Consider the following 19,065-nt stretch of genomic DNA (forward strand, 5'->3'; position numbering starts at 1 on the left):
TTTCTATCCTCTATGCTTGTTGAAGGCCTTCCTACTTTCCAGTCTTCTGAAAGGAATCCCCCGTACACGCTATTATTAGTATCGTAAAGGACCGTTACTGTAGGACCATTGTAGTCACAGGACTGGTGAAACCTTGTCGCCGAACAACCATCACGACTTATTTTATATAACAGTTCAAAACTGCTGCTTTTGCCAATAAATGTGGATAACTGTGCCCTGTCCTCAACTGTCAATAACTCCTCGGACCTAAAGAAACATTTTAAAAACGTGCATATAAGCATATAATAAGTTTTCAAAAGTTTATATTTTCGATAGACTTTAATATATTTACACATCACTGAGAAAAGTTATGTTTTGTTTTTTACTTTCAATGTTATTAAGAGACAGCGATTCATTAACATTATAATGACAACTTTAATCTTCTGAAATTAAACACAGAATTGAATGTTTGACATCATTCGAGGCTCAATAATTTATCTGCGTGCCTTCGTCCGACTGATCGACTAAAATGGCGCGACTATAAACGTTTGTAAGTCTCATGTTTTCCCGTAATATTCATTTCGGAATCAAGAAGGATAAACAAATGTTTTCTTTTTAAAGATTGCCTGGAAAAGAAATCTTGATGTCCAACATCTTATAATTCACTTACCTTTCCATCATTAAATGAAAGTAACTTCAAAATTCAAACAGGTGTCAAAATTGCACGATACATAGAGCATATTTAATCTTGCTGAAATCTGAATTGGTTATGGATCAAGGATTTTTTATTTTCGTTCCAGTGAACATATTGTCCCGACGAGCTGAAATAAGAATATTAATACGTCTATTGTTCAAAAGGTTACGTGAATCTTTTACCTTGAAATCAGAAACGTCATTGTGTTGAAAAAAAAAATTTAAATAAAGTTTGCCATATCATATTAATTACATATACAATGTGGATACCGATTTAACTCTTAAATATTTAAAAAGATAAATGTAGATGGTATATTACCTTCTATATATACAATACAATGGAATGAACGCAATAAGATATTTTTTAACCACTTAGTCCATCGATTATTTCCTTTCAAATATTGATGCATTGGCCCAAGTAAAAAGCTTAAAGGGATAAAATCATATTTCAAAAATAAAATAATATACTTTTATTGCGGTAAAGAATATATTACATGTACCAAGTGCACAATACCCAATTAACTCCGCCATTCATTTTGAAGAAACATAATCAAGACTTCCTTACAATTTTTAAACGAGTTGAAAGATTGATGCTGTTTCATGTTGCTTGATCTAATCATTTTTACATCTGGTACTTTTTTGTTATATCGAGTGCAGCGAGGCGGCACGAAGTGTACCAAGCTCCATAAGCAGCGTGTACGAACTGAGGATGTTCGGGTTGAAATCTGCACATTGTACTAACATTTTTTTATTATCAAATTCCACACTTCAAATAATCCTCTACAGTGCATAGCATATAACACAAATGTACGCTACGCAGTTATAACACGTTTGAGGAGTTTACTGAAAACTATATTATGCAGAATGTAATTCTGAAAAGGTGTGTAGTGTTGTACAAAAATGCACTGCCTTCTCCCTAAAGCGGTTTCATCGTAAAAATATAAGTAAATGTGAAAGAATGATTTTTGCATGTTCGTTTGATTAAAATGTTAATGAAGTCATATTTTGAAATGTTAGTATATCAAAGTAGATGCAAACGCATTTCAGTTATGAAACTTAACACTTAACCTAAATTAAATATGATTCAAATAATAAATATTATCAAAAGTCCTTGATGATATAAAAACATGTAACGACATTAAGGGGAACGATGTTGTTTTGCACAATACCAAAACGGTAGAATGCTCTTTGTGTTTCTTACATATATTGTATAATATTGTTATGGGTCAGAAAACCCTAAATGCCAGCAAAGATCAATCACACAGTTTAAACTTAACAATAATTTATTTACAGTAATATACAAATCATTAAGTACAAACTTAGCAAAAATCTAAAAATACATACATCAGAGTGTCCGTTGCTGCACACAATGTCCCAGTGAAATTATATCCCAGTAATACCTCAATGATGCTTATACGACAATTCTCTATGCATCGAATTGACAGGGTATTTATACAGTAATAAAAATTTAAGAATATTCTAGAAATTGTAAATACATGATATTCCTGGAAATTTCAGAAAAACAAAGTTCAAGAATGTTCTAGAAAAAATGACCAAACATATTGACCACTCTGGAATGTTCAAGAAACTTAATGTTAATAATAATATACATAATGAAACAATACACATCTCACAACACCTCCCCCCTTAAAAAGTTTAATGTCAATGAAAACTTATATTATTAAAATAAAAGTTATGTACATTAATACAAAATCTAGTATGTTTACGATACTCTTGCCAAGGCGTCTGCAATAACATTGTCTTTGCCTTTGATATGCTTAATTGTTATGTTGTTTTCTTGTAACAACAAACTCCATCTAGTCAGTCTTTGATTCTTGTTTGACAATTTATGCAAAAATGTCAGGGGGTTGTGATCCGTATATACAAGAATTGGATGCAAAGTAACATTCAGATAAACATCAAAATGCTGTAAGGCTAACAACAAAGCAAGGCATTCCTTTTCAATGGTGGAAAAATTTTTGTTGACATTTTGTAAGTTTCTTTGAAAAATAAGAAACAACTCTATCTACCTTATCACTATGTTCTTGAAACAAAGCTGCCCCATTCCAACATCACTAGCATCAACAGTAAGCTTAAATTGCTTAAAAAATCTGGAGTTGACAGAACTGGATTGCTCATAAGGACAGATTTGATTTTATGAAACGTTTTTTTCACAGTCCTTTGTCCATTCAAAGTTAACCCTCTTTTGTAAAAGATTTGTAAGTGGACTAACAACTGAGGAAAAATTTGGACAAAATTTTCTGTAAAACCCAGCCATGCCCAAAAACCTCATTAATTCTTTCTTGTTTGTAAAAGGGGAACTTTGCAATAGCTTCCACTTTAGCCATAATGGGTGTAACATAACCTTGACCTACTTTATGACCTAAATACTCTACATAAGCATGGCAAAATTCACTCTTTTCAAGGTTCACAGTTAAATTTGCTTTAGCTAAAATGTCAAATAAAGCACGCATGATTCGGACACGTTTGTCCCATGTGTCACTGTATATGATGACATCATCAATGTAGGCCTCGATCCTCTAAGGTCTTGAAGAAGGGAGTGAATCATTCTTTGGAATGTAGCCGGTGTGTTTTTCATGCCAAAAGGCATTACTTTATACTGGTAAAGTCCATCTGGTGTAGCAAAAGCAGATATTTCTTTTGCTCTTTCTGTTAACGGTACTTGCCAGTAGCCTTTCAACAGGTCAAATTTACCGACAAATTTCGCGTTTCCAATGTTGTCAATACAGTCATCGATTCTAGGTATTGGATATGAATCAGTTTTGGTAACAGAATTCACCTTTCTAAAGTCTGTACATAATCGGTAGGTACCGTCCTGTTTTGGTACAAGAATACAAGGTGAACTCCAGTTACTTTTACTAGGTTCAACAATGTCATTGTCCAACATATACTGCACTTCCCTTCTTAGGTACTGCAATTTTATTGGATTCAGACGGTACGGATGTTGTTTGATAGGCAGAGCGTCGCCAACTATAACATCATGACAAGCTGCATTAGTTTTCTTTGGAACATCCGAGAAGATTTGACGATACTCATTCATCAAGTTTTTAATTTGTTCTTTTTGGTGAATGTTCAAATGTCCAAGTTTGGCATCAAAATCAGCCAAAATTTCTGAGTTTTTCAAGCGGACACTCTGATTACAATCTTTATCATTCATTTCTACACTTGTATCACTTTCAATACAATTTTGAACAGTCTTAGCATTGGCTAAAGTGGAAACTGGTTTTACAGAATTTCGGTCACACCTTTCAAAATACTCTTTTAACATGTTAATGTGACAAACCCGTTTCTCTTTACGTCGACCTGGTGTCTTAACTATATAGTTTACATCACTGATCTTGCTTTCAATTTCATAAGGGCCATAAAATCTGGCCTGTAAAGGATGACCAGGAATAGGTAAAAATACAAGAACCTTATCACCTGGCTTAAACACCCTATTTCTGGCATCTTTGTCATACCACATTTTCATTTTCATCTGAGAACTCTTCAAATTTTCTTGTGCTAATTTACAAGCATTGTAAAGTTTTTCTTTGAAATCAGACACATAATCTAAAAGATTAAGATCACTAGTCTCAGTCAGCCACTTTTCCTTTAACAATTTCAAAGGACCTCTAACTGTATGACCGAACACCAATTCAAAAGGACTGAATCCAAGAGACTCCTGGACTGCTTCTCATGCAGCAAATAGCACAAGATGAACCCCTTCCTCCCAGTCTTTCTCATACTGGTAACAATAGGTCTTCAGCATTGTTTTTAGGGTTTGATGAAAACGTTCTAGCGCTCCCTGGGACTCAGGATGATAAGCAGTTGATCTATATTGCCTTATACCCAACTCATGCATGACTTGCTGGAACAACCCCGACATAAAATTTGAGCCTTGATCCGACTGAATTGCCTTGGGTGCTCCGACAAAACTGAAAAACTTGGTTAGGGCCTTAACTATGCTCTTTGCCTTTATATTCCTAAGAGGTATGGCTTCAGGAAATCGAGTGGATGTACACATAATGGTAAGTAAATACTGGTTTCCAGACCTAGTCCTAGGCAAAGGTCCTACACAATCCACCAACACTCGACTAAACGGTTCTTCAAAAGCTGGAATGGGTTGGAGAGGAGCAGATGGTATCTTCTGATTTGGTTTACCTACCATCTGACAGACATGGCATGACTTGCAAAACTTCGAAACATCCTTTCTTAGCTTAGGCCAATAAAAATGACTCAAAATCCTATTATAAGTCTTATTGATACCTAAATGACCAGCCATAGATGTATCGTGAGCTAAACTCATGACATCTCGACCATAAGCAGCTGGGACCACTGTCTGGTGAACAACACGCCACACTTCATCTGGAGAAGCGTCAGGTGGTCGCCATTTTCGCATAAGGATGCCATCTTTCATATAGAAGCATTCTCCAACTTTAATAGCCTCTTCTGGTGGAAGTGCCCTCTTACTAAGTTGAATGATATCTGGGTCTTTATGTTGTTCAGAGAGTAAACGTTCTCGGCTGAGGATGTCCTTGCCTTGGCTAACATCATCCTCACCACCAAATTTTGGTAAAAATTCTTTCTTCTCTTGCTTCTTGATATTATGTGGTTCCATGCTGGTTTGAGTGCCATCAAGGTCAGATAAGAAAGTGTCATTCAAATCAATATCAACAGAGGAATTCGTCTCGTCAAAGGCTTGAGTATGGTCTGCCTCCATTTCTCGTCTTCTGGCCATCGCTCTAGTAACAGCACAGGCTGGATAAATGTCATCATCTTCATCATCGCACATAACATCTGGAGTGATTTTCTCACAAACTATAGGATCTGGTACAACTTTTCCACCAGCTAAATCGTTGCCTAGCAACAAAGAAATGCCTGGAACGGGAAGAGTAGGTCGAACACCTACGATAACAGGTCCAGTAACTGAATCTGACTTCAAACTAATTCTATGCAGGGGAACATCAATGACGCCTAGCTCCACACCCTGTAATAAAACTGACCCACCAGTAGAAGTCTGCTCAGACAAAGGAAGCACGCCCTGTAACAATAACGTCTGTGCAGCACCAGTATCTCTCAAAATCTGGACAGGTTTAATTTCGCTAGAGTCACCGAGTGAAACAAAACCCTGAGACATAAAGGGCTTATAATCCTCCATAGAATCAATAGAACTGGACTGTGAACCCTGGACATCAGGAGTGTCAGAACAAATCGAAACTAAGGCTTCTCTATCACCTCGAACTGCCGCACAAGCGTGTGGTTGAGTTTTATCAAAATCATTTTTTCTCTTAAGTTTAAAGCATTCACTGATCAGATGACCCTTTTTCATACAATAACTACAAGTAGGAAGCGACACTATTCCAGAAGATCCTTCAAAACGTCCTGGACCGGACTTAGAACCACCTTGGGATGGAGACTGGGAACTTGTGAAAGACTGAGACCCTGAACCACTCTTTTTATATGTGTCTGAATTGGTAGAATTGCTGCTAGTCTGAGATCTTGATACAAAATTCTTTTTATGAGATAGAGCATAAGTATCAGATATGACTGCTGCCTCTTCAAGAGTTTTCACATTCTTATCTTCTAAATGTGTTTTCAAATCTTGAGGAACACATTCCTTAAACTCCTCTACCAGGATGACTTGGCGCATATTAGCAAAGGTTTTATCAAGTTTCTTAGATCTAAACCAGTGATCGAACAAATATTTTTCTCTCGTGAAAATTCAACAAATGTTTGGTTATCAAACTTCCTATACTTTCTGAATTTTTGTCTATATGCTTCAGGTACTAATTCATATGCTTTTAATATTGCTGCTTTGACCTTCTCATAGTCTGAACTTTCAGCTACCCCTAGTGCAGAGTATACCTCAGCTGCTTTGCCAACCAGTACACTTTGTAACATTGTTGACCAAACATTTTGTGGCCATTTAAGATTCTCTGCGACTTTTTCGAATTGGGAAAAATATTTGTCTACAGATTTTTCTTGAAATTTCGGAACTAACCTAATGTTTTTTGCTGCGTCAAATTCATTCTTGACAAATGACGGTTCTGGTTGGTGCTGTAATCTTAATTTCTCTAACTCAAAGTGCTCTTGTCTTTCTAATTTGTCTAATTCAAATTTTCGTTCACGCTCTCGTTCTTCTCTTTCTAATTTGTCTAATTCAAATTTTCGTTCACGCTCTCGTTCTTCTCTTTCTAATTTTTCTCTTTCTAATCGCATTTTCTCTAACTCTAATTGAAACTGATATTCTGCCATTTTGTAAGAGCCTAATTCTGATTTAACTGTATATTCTGGAAGATCATATTTTTCAAAGATGTTTTCTTCTACTAGTTTGTTTGCAACCTTAATTCTAATGTCTTGCTTTCTCTGAGAGGATTTAACATCTAACCCAAAATGCAAACCTAATGCGATCAAGTCATCCTTTTTTAACGTATCAAAAACCTGAACACTTGGTGAACTAAGAAAGTCTGTGACCGAAAATACCATGTTGATTTTTGCTGGCTTATAATTTAATTTAAAGGTTCAATTAACAAAATTCTGACAATAAACTGCAAAAGTGCAAAAAAAAAAATTCTTGATCCCGGACGAGCCCCCAATTCTGTTATGGGTCAGAATAACCCTAAATTCCAGCAAAGATCAATCACACAGTTTAAACTTAACAATAATTTATTTACAGTAATATACAAATCATTAAGTACAAACTTAGCAAAAATCTAAAAATACATACATCAGAGTGTCCGTTGCTGCACACAATGTCCCAGTGAAATTATATCCCAGTAATACCTCAATGATGCTTATACGACAATTCTCTATGCATCGAATTGACAGGGTATTTATACAGTAAAATAAATCTAGAATATTCTAGAAATTGTAAATACATGATATTCCTGGAAAGTTCTAGACATAAACAAAGTTCAAGAATGTTCTAGAAAAAATGACCAAACATATTGACCACTCTGGAATGTTCAAGAAACTTAATGTTAATAATAATATACATAATGAAACAATACACATCTCACAACAACATAGCATTACTCATCAAATATTATAGTTTGAACAAAAAGTCTATTGTAGTACATGTATTTGTATAATTTGCTTAAACGTGCTAAAAATTGGCATATTTTCCTATATAATCCTATAGTGAATAAACCTGAATTTTGAGACGGTCCCTCCAAAATACCTGGACGGTAGATTTCCCCAAAACTTTGCATGTACACTACAGGTAATGTAAATTATATATTGTATAAAAATGAAGAGTTTCGCTATTGCAGTTTTCACACAATAAAACCATAGTCGGCCCCCTTAAACATTTCTTTTAGAATATTTATGTAATTTTAGATAATGAAGGAAAAACGAAAATGAAAACAAGTTAATATTTTCTTAATTTTATTAATTCATTTCTATAAATGATGTTCTCTCATAATTTGTCTGAATATGGTTGTCTAGATTTTAGTTAATTGTTCTCCTGATTTTCATGTCAGCATACTTTAAGGAATAGTGATATCCTTTCCATTTATACCAGTTTATACCGTCAGCATAGGATTTATGCTCTCCTCTCAAGTACAGACCGTTAAGGTTACCTTCGTGACAAGCTCGGTACCACCAACCCCCTTTCAATCTATTTGCACACGATCTCTCATTATCCCGATCCTTGGTGACGAATGTAGCATTGTTGTGAATAGACATTGAGTTGACTAAAGAAATACATTGTTGACATTAGAACATAATGTAATCAATATGTGGTTAACATAAAATAATGACGTAATCAGTTATTGGCTAACATGCAAAAAAATAAGTTACCAGCATTCCCGGTGTAACCTAGGACCTTTAAGAGATATCCCGATTCTTCATTTCCAACATTGAAGGTACTGTAGCTAGCATGACGAGAATTTCCGGAAAAATCCTTCAGGTCGATTCTTAAAGAGTAATTCCCGGATTCTGAAAGGGTGTGGATTTTGTCATTCCCTGTTCAGAAAAAAATGAGAAAAGAGATTCATTCAGTTTTTATTCAAATGTCCTACATGTATAAATGATGATGATACAAGGGAACGCCAGGGGATTCTTAGTACTTGGCCTTAGCATGTGTTTATGTGTCCTAAGTGAAGAATCTTCCATATTTTCTTGCATTAAAAAATGCGAAACAACGCTTAGGGATTATATATCCTTGTTTCATGAATTTAAAAGCTAATGAAAAAATATAAACAAGAGACATATTAAAACAATGACCCTAAATTAATTTTGATATCCTTATGTAGACATATTCATGTTTGTTTTGTTTGTAAAATTCTCATATGTTTGATATATAAGTATTTTCACTGTTTGCACATCTTTAAAAGATTTAACATTTTTATATAAACCCTTTCTTTTACAATTGTTCAAAAACTTTTTTTGGTATTGTTGTAATCAGAAATATAAAAATCCTTATTAATTGATAATAAAAGAATTAACTTTGCCTCGAAAACATTTATGAAAAAAATATCCAGAAGCACATTCAACAGTTGACATTACCAAGCCAAAACTCATTTGACAGATTTCCAAATCCGGTCTTGTACTCATACCAGGTTCTGAAAAAATCTTCAGATCCATCCTGCCGCCTTTGTAAAACCTTTAAGTAGAATATTTAATTTAACAAGAGGTCCATGGGCAACATCACTCACCTGAGCACATGGGCTAGTTAAAAAAAAACACATATCAGCCTAGCATTAAAAATTTACTTTTTGGGGAGGTGGATTTTAATTGTCTGTTACTTTAGAATCTCACTATATCAATAAAGCATACATGTATAACTTTGCCATACTTGAAAAGAAGATTTCAAAAATTTTTTCCAACATATTATTTGATCTCCAATTGCGACCCCTCACTAACCCCTAACTCCGTTTCAAAGTTTCTCGAAGTTTTTAAAGATGCCATTATTTTTTCATTATTCATAATTATCTCCCTTCGGAAGAGGGCTTGGTCCCACATTTGAACAAACTTGATTCCCTTTCACCCAAAGATACTTTGTGGCATGTTGAAATTGACCCAGTGGTACTTGAAAAGAAGATGGAAATGTGAGAAGTTTACACCGACAACAACAAAGAGGACAGAAACACAACGGAAAAATTTTGACCAGAAAAGCTCACTTGAGCATTCGGCTCAGGTGAGCTAAAAATAAATACGTCTGGATTCCCTGAGTTATTGATGTGATAATTGACACATACATTAACTGTTGAAATTAGCTTATAAACTTTCTCATATACCGAAAGGAGAAATGAAGTCGTTTTTGAGAGTTGTACAGCTAAACAAACTTTTTAAACTCACATGGTTTTTCGCACAGATTAAAGTCACATTTTTCTTACAATAAAGCTTAGAATTATCGAGACATAACCCTTGTTGTGTTATGTTGTTTCATGTTATAAGTGCACTTTCTCTAAAATCATTTTCGTAAGTTTTAAAAGTCAGTGTTCTAAAAGGAAATTTCTTTATAAATTGTATGATGTTAAATGTGTATGATTCTAGCAAAGGCTTTTACAAATTAATTAATGGACCTTTCTTTGATACTATTTGATTTGCACATTTTCTATACCTGTCTTGGTTTTGTCGGAATTAAGCACCGAAAAATGACAAAACTGCATAAAGAAATTTAGTAAAAGGATAGGATAATAAAGTATTGTTAATCTTTCAACAAAGTAAATTTTAAATATCAAAAAGAACATTCTTTTACATTTATGGTCTGAAACTCTGAAATTTTGCGAAGGAAGGTATCTTTCATGATGCTAGATTTCAGGAAGTTAACCTGAAAAATGCCATCTTTTTAACATAGAAAGCAGTCGAACAGATGAGAAATACATATATCACCTTCCACCTTAGTGCTATATTAATGTTCAGAAAATACAGAAGTTACATGAACTGCACTTTTTCTTTATTAAGGCAAAGTAGAAGTATGCTTTAAAGTGAAAGATTAAAAAGACAGTTACATTTGACAAGAAACAATGAAAATACTTTGGAAACTCTGATAAGATATCAAGCAAGAGCATATAAAAATCCCACCAATTATTATGAGTGAATTATGTTTAAAGAATTGGAATATGATCAAAATTAAGTCATAAATCATTTTAGAAATATATTTTGTTGTCACATTACATTATTTTTGCATTATAACAATGTGACTTTGATTTGTGCGAAAAACCATGTGAGTTTCAAATGTTTGTTGAGCTGTATAACTGTTATCATTTTACACTTTATTGTTACTTTTTTCTCAAGACCTATAACGAGATAAAATACGAACATACTTCCATTAATGAATAATTGTGGCCGCGATCATATTAGCATAAATTTTGTCTCACTTCTAGGGAAGAAGATATGCAAGCAGGTTTGAACCTGGTATACTATTACTTTTCTATGTTATGGAAAATGAATTCACTTTTACATATTCCAGAGGGCTCACGTGAAATTCATTCTTTTTGTTCACTACAATAAGGATTCTTCATGATTACAAAGAGTAGGGAAAAAAGACATGTGCTCGTTGTTAATTTCAATTTGATGTTTATTACCGTCCATCCACCACCGTCTGTTTCTTGATCACAGAAAACCTGGAAGCTAGACCCGTTCTTTGGAAAAATTGTGTACACCCTACTCTCCCTGTGACCTTGAAGCAAGAGGTCCTGACAGTCTCTTGGATAAAATACGCCACACGTGTCTATAAAAATAGTATGATTACACTGTGATCATTTTAAAATTTAAAATATCAAGGATTCAATTAAAATTAAAAATAAATCATTACATAATATTTCATTAGTGAAGTTGTCGATATTTCCCATTTAATGGATGCAAATTAAATGAAAAAAAAAACAACAATGAAATAAGTTTTTCCGATGTGGTTGAATATTGGTTAAACGTATACCTAGGACATATAAGATGAATCATATATAATTATGTAATATAACTATTAACTATTGCTGAAAAATACGTTCATGATTTAGTTCACATATAAAAGAATTGTTCACACTTAAATTCAATGCAGTTCACGTAAGAAATACTTTTAATGATAAATGGTAATATGAAGATAGAAGCTGATGTGTACAAAAAATCCTATTTTTTATTTAAAAAGATTTTGCTAGGTGACCATGGTCAATTAATATTGTAATCATAATGATAGTTTTGGTTCATTGATGTTTTGTAGATTTGAACATACGTTTCACAACATAGAACAGTTTCTTTTTCTTCAAATTCCGACTTAAGACAAAATTCACTTATTTGAAAATTTATGGAAAGTCTTAGGACTTATTAAGAAAACTGTTATTAAATGTATTTTTAATATGTTTTAAAATGTAAAATTATTTTTGCAAACACCCTGTTAAATTGCGATGTAATAATATTAAAATATTAATTTCATTTTAATTATTTCTAATTCATTTAATTGACTCATAAATGATATATAAACGTGATTGGAGATGCAACATATGAAATCAAAAGTCACATGTAAAAACAAAATTCATTTAACCTTTTCTACAGCTCTGTACTAAACCACGCAATGACATCAATTCTTGTTTCATATCTCTCACATCTCCTTTAGTAGCGCATTCTATGTAATTTGCCATTTCTTGATTCCCTCCAGTTGTTACATTTTCATTGCAAGTACCCTGTAGTTGTTTAACAAGTTGTGAGGCAAGTAAAAGGGAATTCTTTACAGTCACACATGGGTCCGTTGGTTCAGGTATATTTGCGGTTGTCGATACGAAGAATAGTGCAAATAGTACAATGCTCATTTTGTTGCTCATCATTTGAGATCTAGTTTACAATTAAAACTCAATTAAGGAATGTTTGAAAGTTCACACAGACTTGTAACGTAGGCATATTTTTTAAAGCGCTAACGTTTCATGAAAAATATGCCTACGTGCACGTCTGTGTAATTCACATACCAATTATTCACACTAAAGTTAAGCACATTCCTTATATTTACATTTTACGTATTTGGAAGCAACTAAATTGTACTATCGCCGCTGCTGTACGATACAGCATGGGAAATAATCACAATAAAGCTATCTTGCTGACTCAGTGGGGAACTTTAGACCGATTTTTGTTTCCTGCGGTAATTAAAATATGTCAATTCTAATAAACAAAACTAGTTTGCAGAGTTGTAATGCAGTTTTATTTTATCCAATTAATCTATGCCATGCAATGTGATAGGGGCTTGCTGATCTGTTATATCACGCCTGAAAATTTAGAATAAATTCAGCGAAGTGAAATGTCTTGCCCAGATAGACTCCGTTGGGCCAACGTTGGTTTTTGGTTGTATGGTTGGTGGAGTGTTGGCGTTGGGGAACAGATGTAGGCCCAACGTTGGTCCAACGTTCATTTACGTTGGCATGAAAGCTAAACCAACGGTGTTGGAATGTGATATTGGCCCAACGTTGGTCCAACGTTCATTTACGTGGGAAAGAAAGCTAAACCAACGGTGTTGGGCATGTGATATTGGCCCAACGTTGGTCCAACGTTCATTTACGTTGGCAAGAAAGCTAAACCAACGGTGTTGGGCATGTGATATTGGTCCAACGTTCATTTACGTTGGCATGAAAGCTAAACCAACGGTGTTGGGCATGTGATGTTGGCCCAATATTGGCCCATTGTAGTTACATGTTGACAAGAAACATAGCGATTTGGTGTTGGACATTAAGATGTTGGCCCAACATAAGTCCAACCGAGTAAATGTTGACATGGATTAAGACCATTGTGTGTTAAATATGAAATGTTGGCCCAACGTAGGTCTAACTGAGTACACGTTAGTGGCAAAACATTGCTACTTATTGTTGGTTATTCAATGTTTGCCCAACGTTGGCCCAGCTTAATAAATGTTGACAATATCATGATGCATTGCTCTGTGTTGGGCGTGCTTGACTGAACTGGAGTTGGTCCAATAGTAGGAATATTGGGATTACTAGTACATGTACAGGTAGCCTGTAATGTTTGAGATGAAATGCTGGTCCAACGTTGGCCCAATGTTGCGAAAAGTATTCATCAATTTAGATTTATCTATTGAAAATCGATGGTAATGTAATAAGCAACTCATTATAAACATGTGATCTATATTATATATTGAATGGAAATTATGAGACAATCCTTATAAGTCTGTGAAATACATATAGTAATTTTATATCTTGGTAGATTCTATATTTAGCATCATTGAATCAAATTTAAAGTGCTGTGTTTTGCAAGTTTTGGGCTCCAAAATAAATAGGTCACTGGTGAAATTCACTGGCTCGGCAGGTGACTCATAGGTCTCCAAGGAAACCGACATCTTTAAATCAGTTTTTTTTAACCGCGCACTTTAACAATTCAAAGCGTATGTGTCTGTTTAAGTGAAAGCAAGAATTTTAATCCTTTCAATGTAAGTATAGCTTTTGTTTTTGTTATTGAAATAATTAATAATGTGAAATACACAACATTGTAATGGCCTGCATACATGTAGGCTTTCAAATTATTGGTACCAGGTAGCTGATTAAACAATTGTAATTGATGACGACCTTAACTTTTATAGGAATTGGCGGGCTTGAACAGAGCAGATATGTCCGGATCTGTAAATGAACGCAAGAATGTTAACCAGTGAAATGTAAGTAACTATTTTGTATTTGTTATTAATAATTACTAATGTGAAATTCAATTTAAAAATATGTGTGATGCTGATGAACATTTGAAAATACTATTTTAATTGATGACAATCTTAACGTTTGCAGGAATTGCCCGGATGGAAAAACCCTCTTCACTCTGAGACTATTGATGTGGCATTTCTGTATATGGAAGGGACTGATTTATATGTGTGGGAAACATGGATTCTAAGAACAGATAAACAACAGAAAAAGTGATAAGTGATGCAAATACGACCTTTCAAAACTCTACAGTTAGAACTTGAAGACTCTTATATCAAAGTGATATTTAGTAGTGGACATAGTGATGTGGAGTGTACTTGAGAAACATTGAACTTTCTACCTCTTCCTTCTTTTAGTTACATTCCATGGAATACTTTAATGAAAGTGAAAGTGGCAAAGAATATATTGTGATACATTTTAGGAGGAAAAAAGTATTTGACCTAACATGGTGAAATTAATTGTGTCGTATAATCTGGGAAATAAAAATTACAGAATTTAATTAATTTTGTAAGACATTTGTATTGAGGAATAATTGTATCAACGTTGAACCAACGTAATAACTATATTTTGAACTGAGGTCCAATGTAGGGCCAACGTTACAAAATATTTGGTTAGCATCGGTACGTTGGAATAGCGTTGTACCAACGTTGGCATTTCAACAAAAGCGTTGGACCAACGTCGGACCAACGTCATGATTATACTTTGAACTGAGGTCCAACGTTGGGCCAACGTTAAAAAAATATTGCGTTGGCGTTGGTATGTTGGAATAATGTTGTACCAACGTTGACAAATGAACAAACAGTATTGTACCAACATTGGCCCAACATGTTGGGCCAACGGCGCGCCAATGAGCAGTAAGACATTGGGCCAGCGTAAAACTGCCAACATTGGCCCAACATAACCGACATTGTTGGGCCAACGTTGGGCCAATGTCCTCATGCTATCTGGGTTGTACATAGGCCTAGTATGAAATGTTTAACACTCCCGTGAAACAAAAATTTGAAAAAAGGAATACATGTATTTGTACAAGCATTGTATGTGGAAATATTAGTGACCGTGTTAGAATAATTGAATCAAAAGCAAATACAGATATTGGTCTAAAAGAACTGTTAAAAAGTATGGCGGTATAAGTGTTGAAAGCGGAATACTTTGTAGAAATTGTTTTCAAAAATTAATTAACTTGGACAAAAAATGCGAGAGTTCTATGATTTGTGTCAGAAAAACTATGTGGCTGTGTATACTAGAGGAAAGAGGGAAAGAGGCAGCACCTCGTAAATCAAACTTTCTACGTAGCCCGTCGGTAAAACAACCACGGTATCGTTATTCAAAGCACTTTTAATACTTCTTTCTTTCAAAGACTTTAGAAAATTTAATGTTGAATATCTTTCACAATTTATTTTTGTCAATGCAATTTTCGTACGTACGTAAAGAAAACTCGAGGTAACGATAACCATACATAATATAGCACTCTATGATCTGTTTTGGTTTCCCCGAGGTAGGCCTATTTAAATTCTACGTCAGCGAGAGTTTTTATCAGCCAATGAGCGCGGCCGGTAGAGGGCTCTTTACATTACTGATCACCTGTCTGTATATCTGATATCAGACAGGCAGGCCAGTCTAGTAAACAACGAAGAGTCCAGACATCGAAAGACCGTATTTTTTCAGTTTGTTTGGACGATTTAACCGATTCTTACTTGTGTAAAAGTGTAATAACATGTTTTCCTGTTAAATTTGCTCTGTTTGATTGGATAATTCCACAGGAACCGTCTACCGCGGACTTGAATAGATGATGTGCGAGAACATGTAAGTGCACTACAAACTGTACACTGTACATGTGTGCATTTTTACACTTATTTCGCCCTTTAGACAATATTCTAATGACTGAAATTATAAACATTTTATTCTATTTTATGTAAACAAAAATAGGGTGCGGAAAAATAGATAGAAGTAGTGTAGATAGAAGTAGCTAGATAGAAGGGGGGATAAATATTTACAAATACTCTGTCACATGATTCAATCAGCTATCAATGAGCTCTTAGACAAAAACAATCATATGTATTATGCCTTAATCAGTTTGTTACTATTAACATTTTCCTAGTAAGGTTAGAAAATAGTTTCTTTCATTTCAGTGCAATTTATGATAAATGCATGAATGTAGAATCATTATGACCATTTCTAATGCTACTGTTTAAATGTTTAAAAAGCTCATTCAGCAGTCAGCACTGCACTTACATTGCATGTACATTTGTAATGTATTGTGAGTTATGAAACACAAGTTAATCTTTTAATATTCATTATTACAGAGAATGGATTTGCCTGCACTCATGCGTCATCACAGTATAAAGGATTTTAATCTAAAAAGTATGTATGATTTGATTTTTTATCATGTATTTTTGCATGATCATTAAAATGCATATATATTATTATCTGAGTTAAGATAACGTGTCAGCAGATTCTCGGAACAAGTGATTTTCTTCTTTTAAAAATCTGGAGAGGAAATTAAACTGAAAACAATGTTGAATTATTCTAGTCATTTTGTTGTCTGATGTCATATAAAGTATGTATTTTCTTTTTCATATTCAAATTTCAAGACAAAAAAAAAAAAAAGAAAACAAAGAAAAATACATTAATTAAAAGATAAATACAAGCAGAAAATAGAGAAAATCTCACAAACTAATGTATTCATATACTTGTTAGCAAGTCAACAAGATAAAATGAATGATAATGTACTTGTTAGTAAATTTTGTTAAATAAGATTAAAAAAAAAATAATATATGACTGAGGTTGCAGTATAAGATTTTATTTTTCATGATTTCTTAATGCACTAGTTTTGGGAGAAAATAAAGGTGAAATTAAAGCCAATTGTACATGAAATGTGAAAGATAATCACAATCAAAAACAGTTAAAATGTGTAATAACACAACATTTACAATCTGCATGCCTATAATTTTTTTTCCAGGACAACCCTGCTCATTTCAGCTGTACAGATTGCAGTTAATCTCATATGCTGTTAGACTAAATTATGAACGATAATCAAACCAGTTTCAAAGAGTCCTAAGTCTGAAATCAGGGTGCTTTTATTAAGGAGATCATTGCTTTATTCTGTGCATTGTTGACATTTGTCGAACTGTTCAGTTTATGACCATCTCTCTGACAATAACTCTGACATTTGAAATTCAGTTTGAGTGACGGATAAGAAAGCCATATCATATGCATTTTAAACATTATACAACTGTAATAAAAACATTGATAAACTTAAATTTAAACAAAGTGCATGTAAATTTATCTGTGATCTTGGCATTGAAATTCATCCTGTACATGGATACTTTTAATGAATTTGTCTCATGGTAATGGAATATTAAATTGTTAAACATTGTTGAGGAATCACCATAGTTGCCAACTCACCCGATTTCGTCGGGTCACACCCGATTTTTCAACCCGTAACCCGATTATTTTTTATGACCCGGCGGGTCATGCTTATCACCCGATTTTTGCCGATCAACCCGAAAATCTCCCGATTTTCCGGATTTGGTTCGTAAATTAGGTTGCACTTTTAACTTCCAGTTACAACCCAAGCTTAGATCACGTAAACAATGCCGATGGATTAATTATCAGTGCAGGTGTAAACAATTCCGATAGAACTGGATCGTTATCAGGGTTTGTTCCCGTTTTGCACACATTTTAATTACAGGTAATTAAAAAATGTGTGAAAACGGGAATTTGACCAGGTGAGATAATTACTTAATTCCTATAGTCTATATACCATGATTAGTTAGTATGTGCAAGGTAAACTTATAGTGAAAAAGTAAGAGAATAAATACAAAGTAAATGAATCATAATTATATTTTTGAATGTGATAACTCTGAATTTTTTCCTCTCTTTTTTAGTTCAAAATGTTGATACAACTGAATATATATTCACTTTGATGATAAAACATAGATTAATATAATAATCAACAATTTACTAACATGGAAAGTCACAAAATTTCTGTACTATTTGTTACATTTTGAATTCATTTAGAATTTTATCAAGACTTCACACCTATCAAGACTGAAATTTTTTTAAGAAAATGGACTTAATTAATAAATAATATTAAATAAATATTAATAATGTATTCAATAAAATCAAATATTTTCCCATAAACATATATAGAATTTTAATAAAATGTTTATAAAATTGTATTAAACCTCTTAAGAATACATTAATATAAATCAGGTATTCACAGGTAAATCCTGGTAAATCCAAACCAGAAATCAGACTATAATTGCTATAAAAACAACAGGGCCAACAGGAACAAGTTGAACCAAACACATGTCTCTGATTAAACCAAGAAAAAGAAAAACAATATTTACCGGTATGTACATAATTAAGGAATCTTGGAAAAAAACTTTCATTCTAGATAAAAATAAAGTGATCGAAGACAGTGTAGGCCTAACTTCACATTTAAAACATATTGCAGTAGTTAATTAATTAAGAAAGGGGAAAAATAACTTCAAAACTGAAATTGGTATACTTTCAAATTTAGCAGAAACTGAAAAGGCTTTTATAAAAAAATGCACACTTACTTCAGGTCAATACTAATACATGAAACCTTCAATTTTCATTTTTAACATATAAATTTAAATCAAATTATGTATGAATTTTTTGTCATAGTAAATTAAATCCTTTTTCAATAAAAGAATTCTCAATACAACAATACTTTGTATATATATATATGTATAAAATTTAATCATGGTAAATATGTCGTGCATGTCGTTACGCGTTATGA

At 33.4% G+C, this 19,065-nt stretch overlaps 1 protein-coding gene and 2 long non-coding RNA genes across 3 annotated transcripts; 2 read left to right on the forward strand and 1 right to left on the reverse strand.

The window, feature by feature from the left end:
- Nucleotides 1–8,092: 8,092 nt before the first annotated feature.
- LOC134230635 (ficolin-1-A-like) lies at nt 8,093–9,258 on the reverse strand. Its single transcript, XM_062712469.1, has 3 exons — nt 9,231–9,258; nt 8,473–8,637; nt 8,093–8,366 (listed from the first exon to the last, which is right to left on the reverse strand). Exons 1-3 carry the CDS (start codon nt 9,256–9,258, stop codon nt 8,122–8,124), a joined length of 438 nt encoding a protein of 145 aa, XP_062568453.1. The 3' UTR covers nt 8,093–8,121.
- A 4,281-nt stretch (nt 9,259–13,539) lies between these two features.
- Nucleotides 13,540–14,820, forward strand: LOC134230631 (uncharacterized). Its single transcript, XR_009984390.1, has 3 exons — nt 13,540–14,038; nt 14,189–14,260; nt 14,385–14,820. It is a non-coding gene; the product is annotated as an uncharacterized LOC134230631 (long non-coding RNA).
- Nucleotides 14,821–15,930: 1,110 nt separating this feature from the next.
- Nucleotides 15,931–17,391, forward strand: LOC134230632 (uncharacterized). The gene is made up of 3 exons (XR_009984391.1): nt 15,931–16,100; nt 16,601–16,658; nt 17,257–17,391. It is a non-coding gene; the product is annotated as an uncharacterized LOC134230632 (long non-coding RNA).
- The last annotated feature ends 1,674 nt before the right edge of the window (nt 17,392–19,065 follow it).

The sequence above is a fragment of the Saccostrea cucullata genome, unplaced genomic scaffold, assembly GCF_032062105.1.
Source record: "Saccostrea cucullata isolate Sc308-1 unplaced genomic scaffold, CSIRO_AGI_Scuc_v1 ctg4072, whole genome shotgun sequence".
NCBI lineage: Eukaryota > Metazoa > Mollusca > Bivalvia > Ostreida > Ostreidae > Saccostrea > Saccostrea cuccullata.

What these genes read in the sequence shown, in the direction of transcription:
- LOC134230635 (XM_062712469.1), bottom strand. Translation starts at nt 9,258, where the DNA reads ATGGATCTGAAGATTTTTTCAGAACCTG. An exon ending in GAAGATTTTTTCAGAACCTG is followed by an intron (nt 8,638 to 9,230) that starts GTATGAGTACAA and finishes TTTTCTGAACAG; the next exon opens with GGAATGACAAAATCCACACC. An exon ending in AGGTTACACCGGGAATGCTG is followed by an intron (nt 8,367 to 8,472) that starts GTAACTTATTTT and finishes GTATTTCTTTAG; the next exon opens with TCAACTCAATGTCTATTCAC.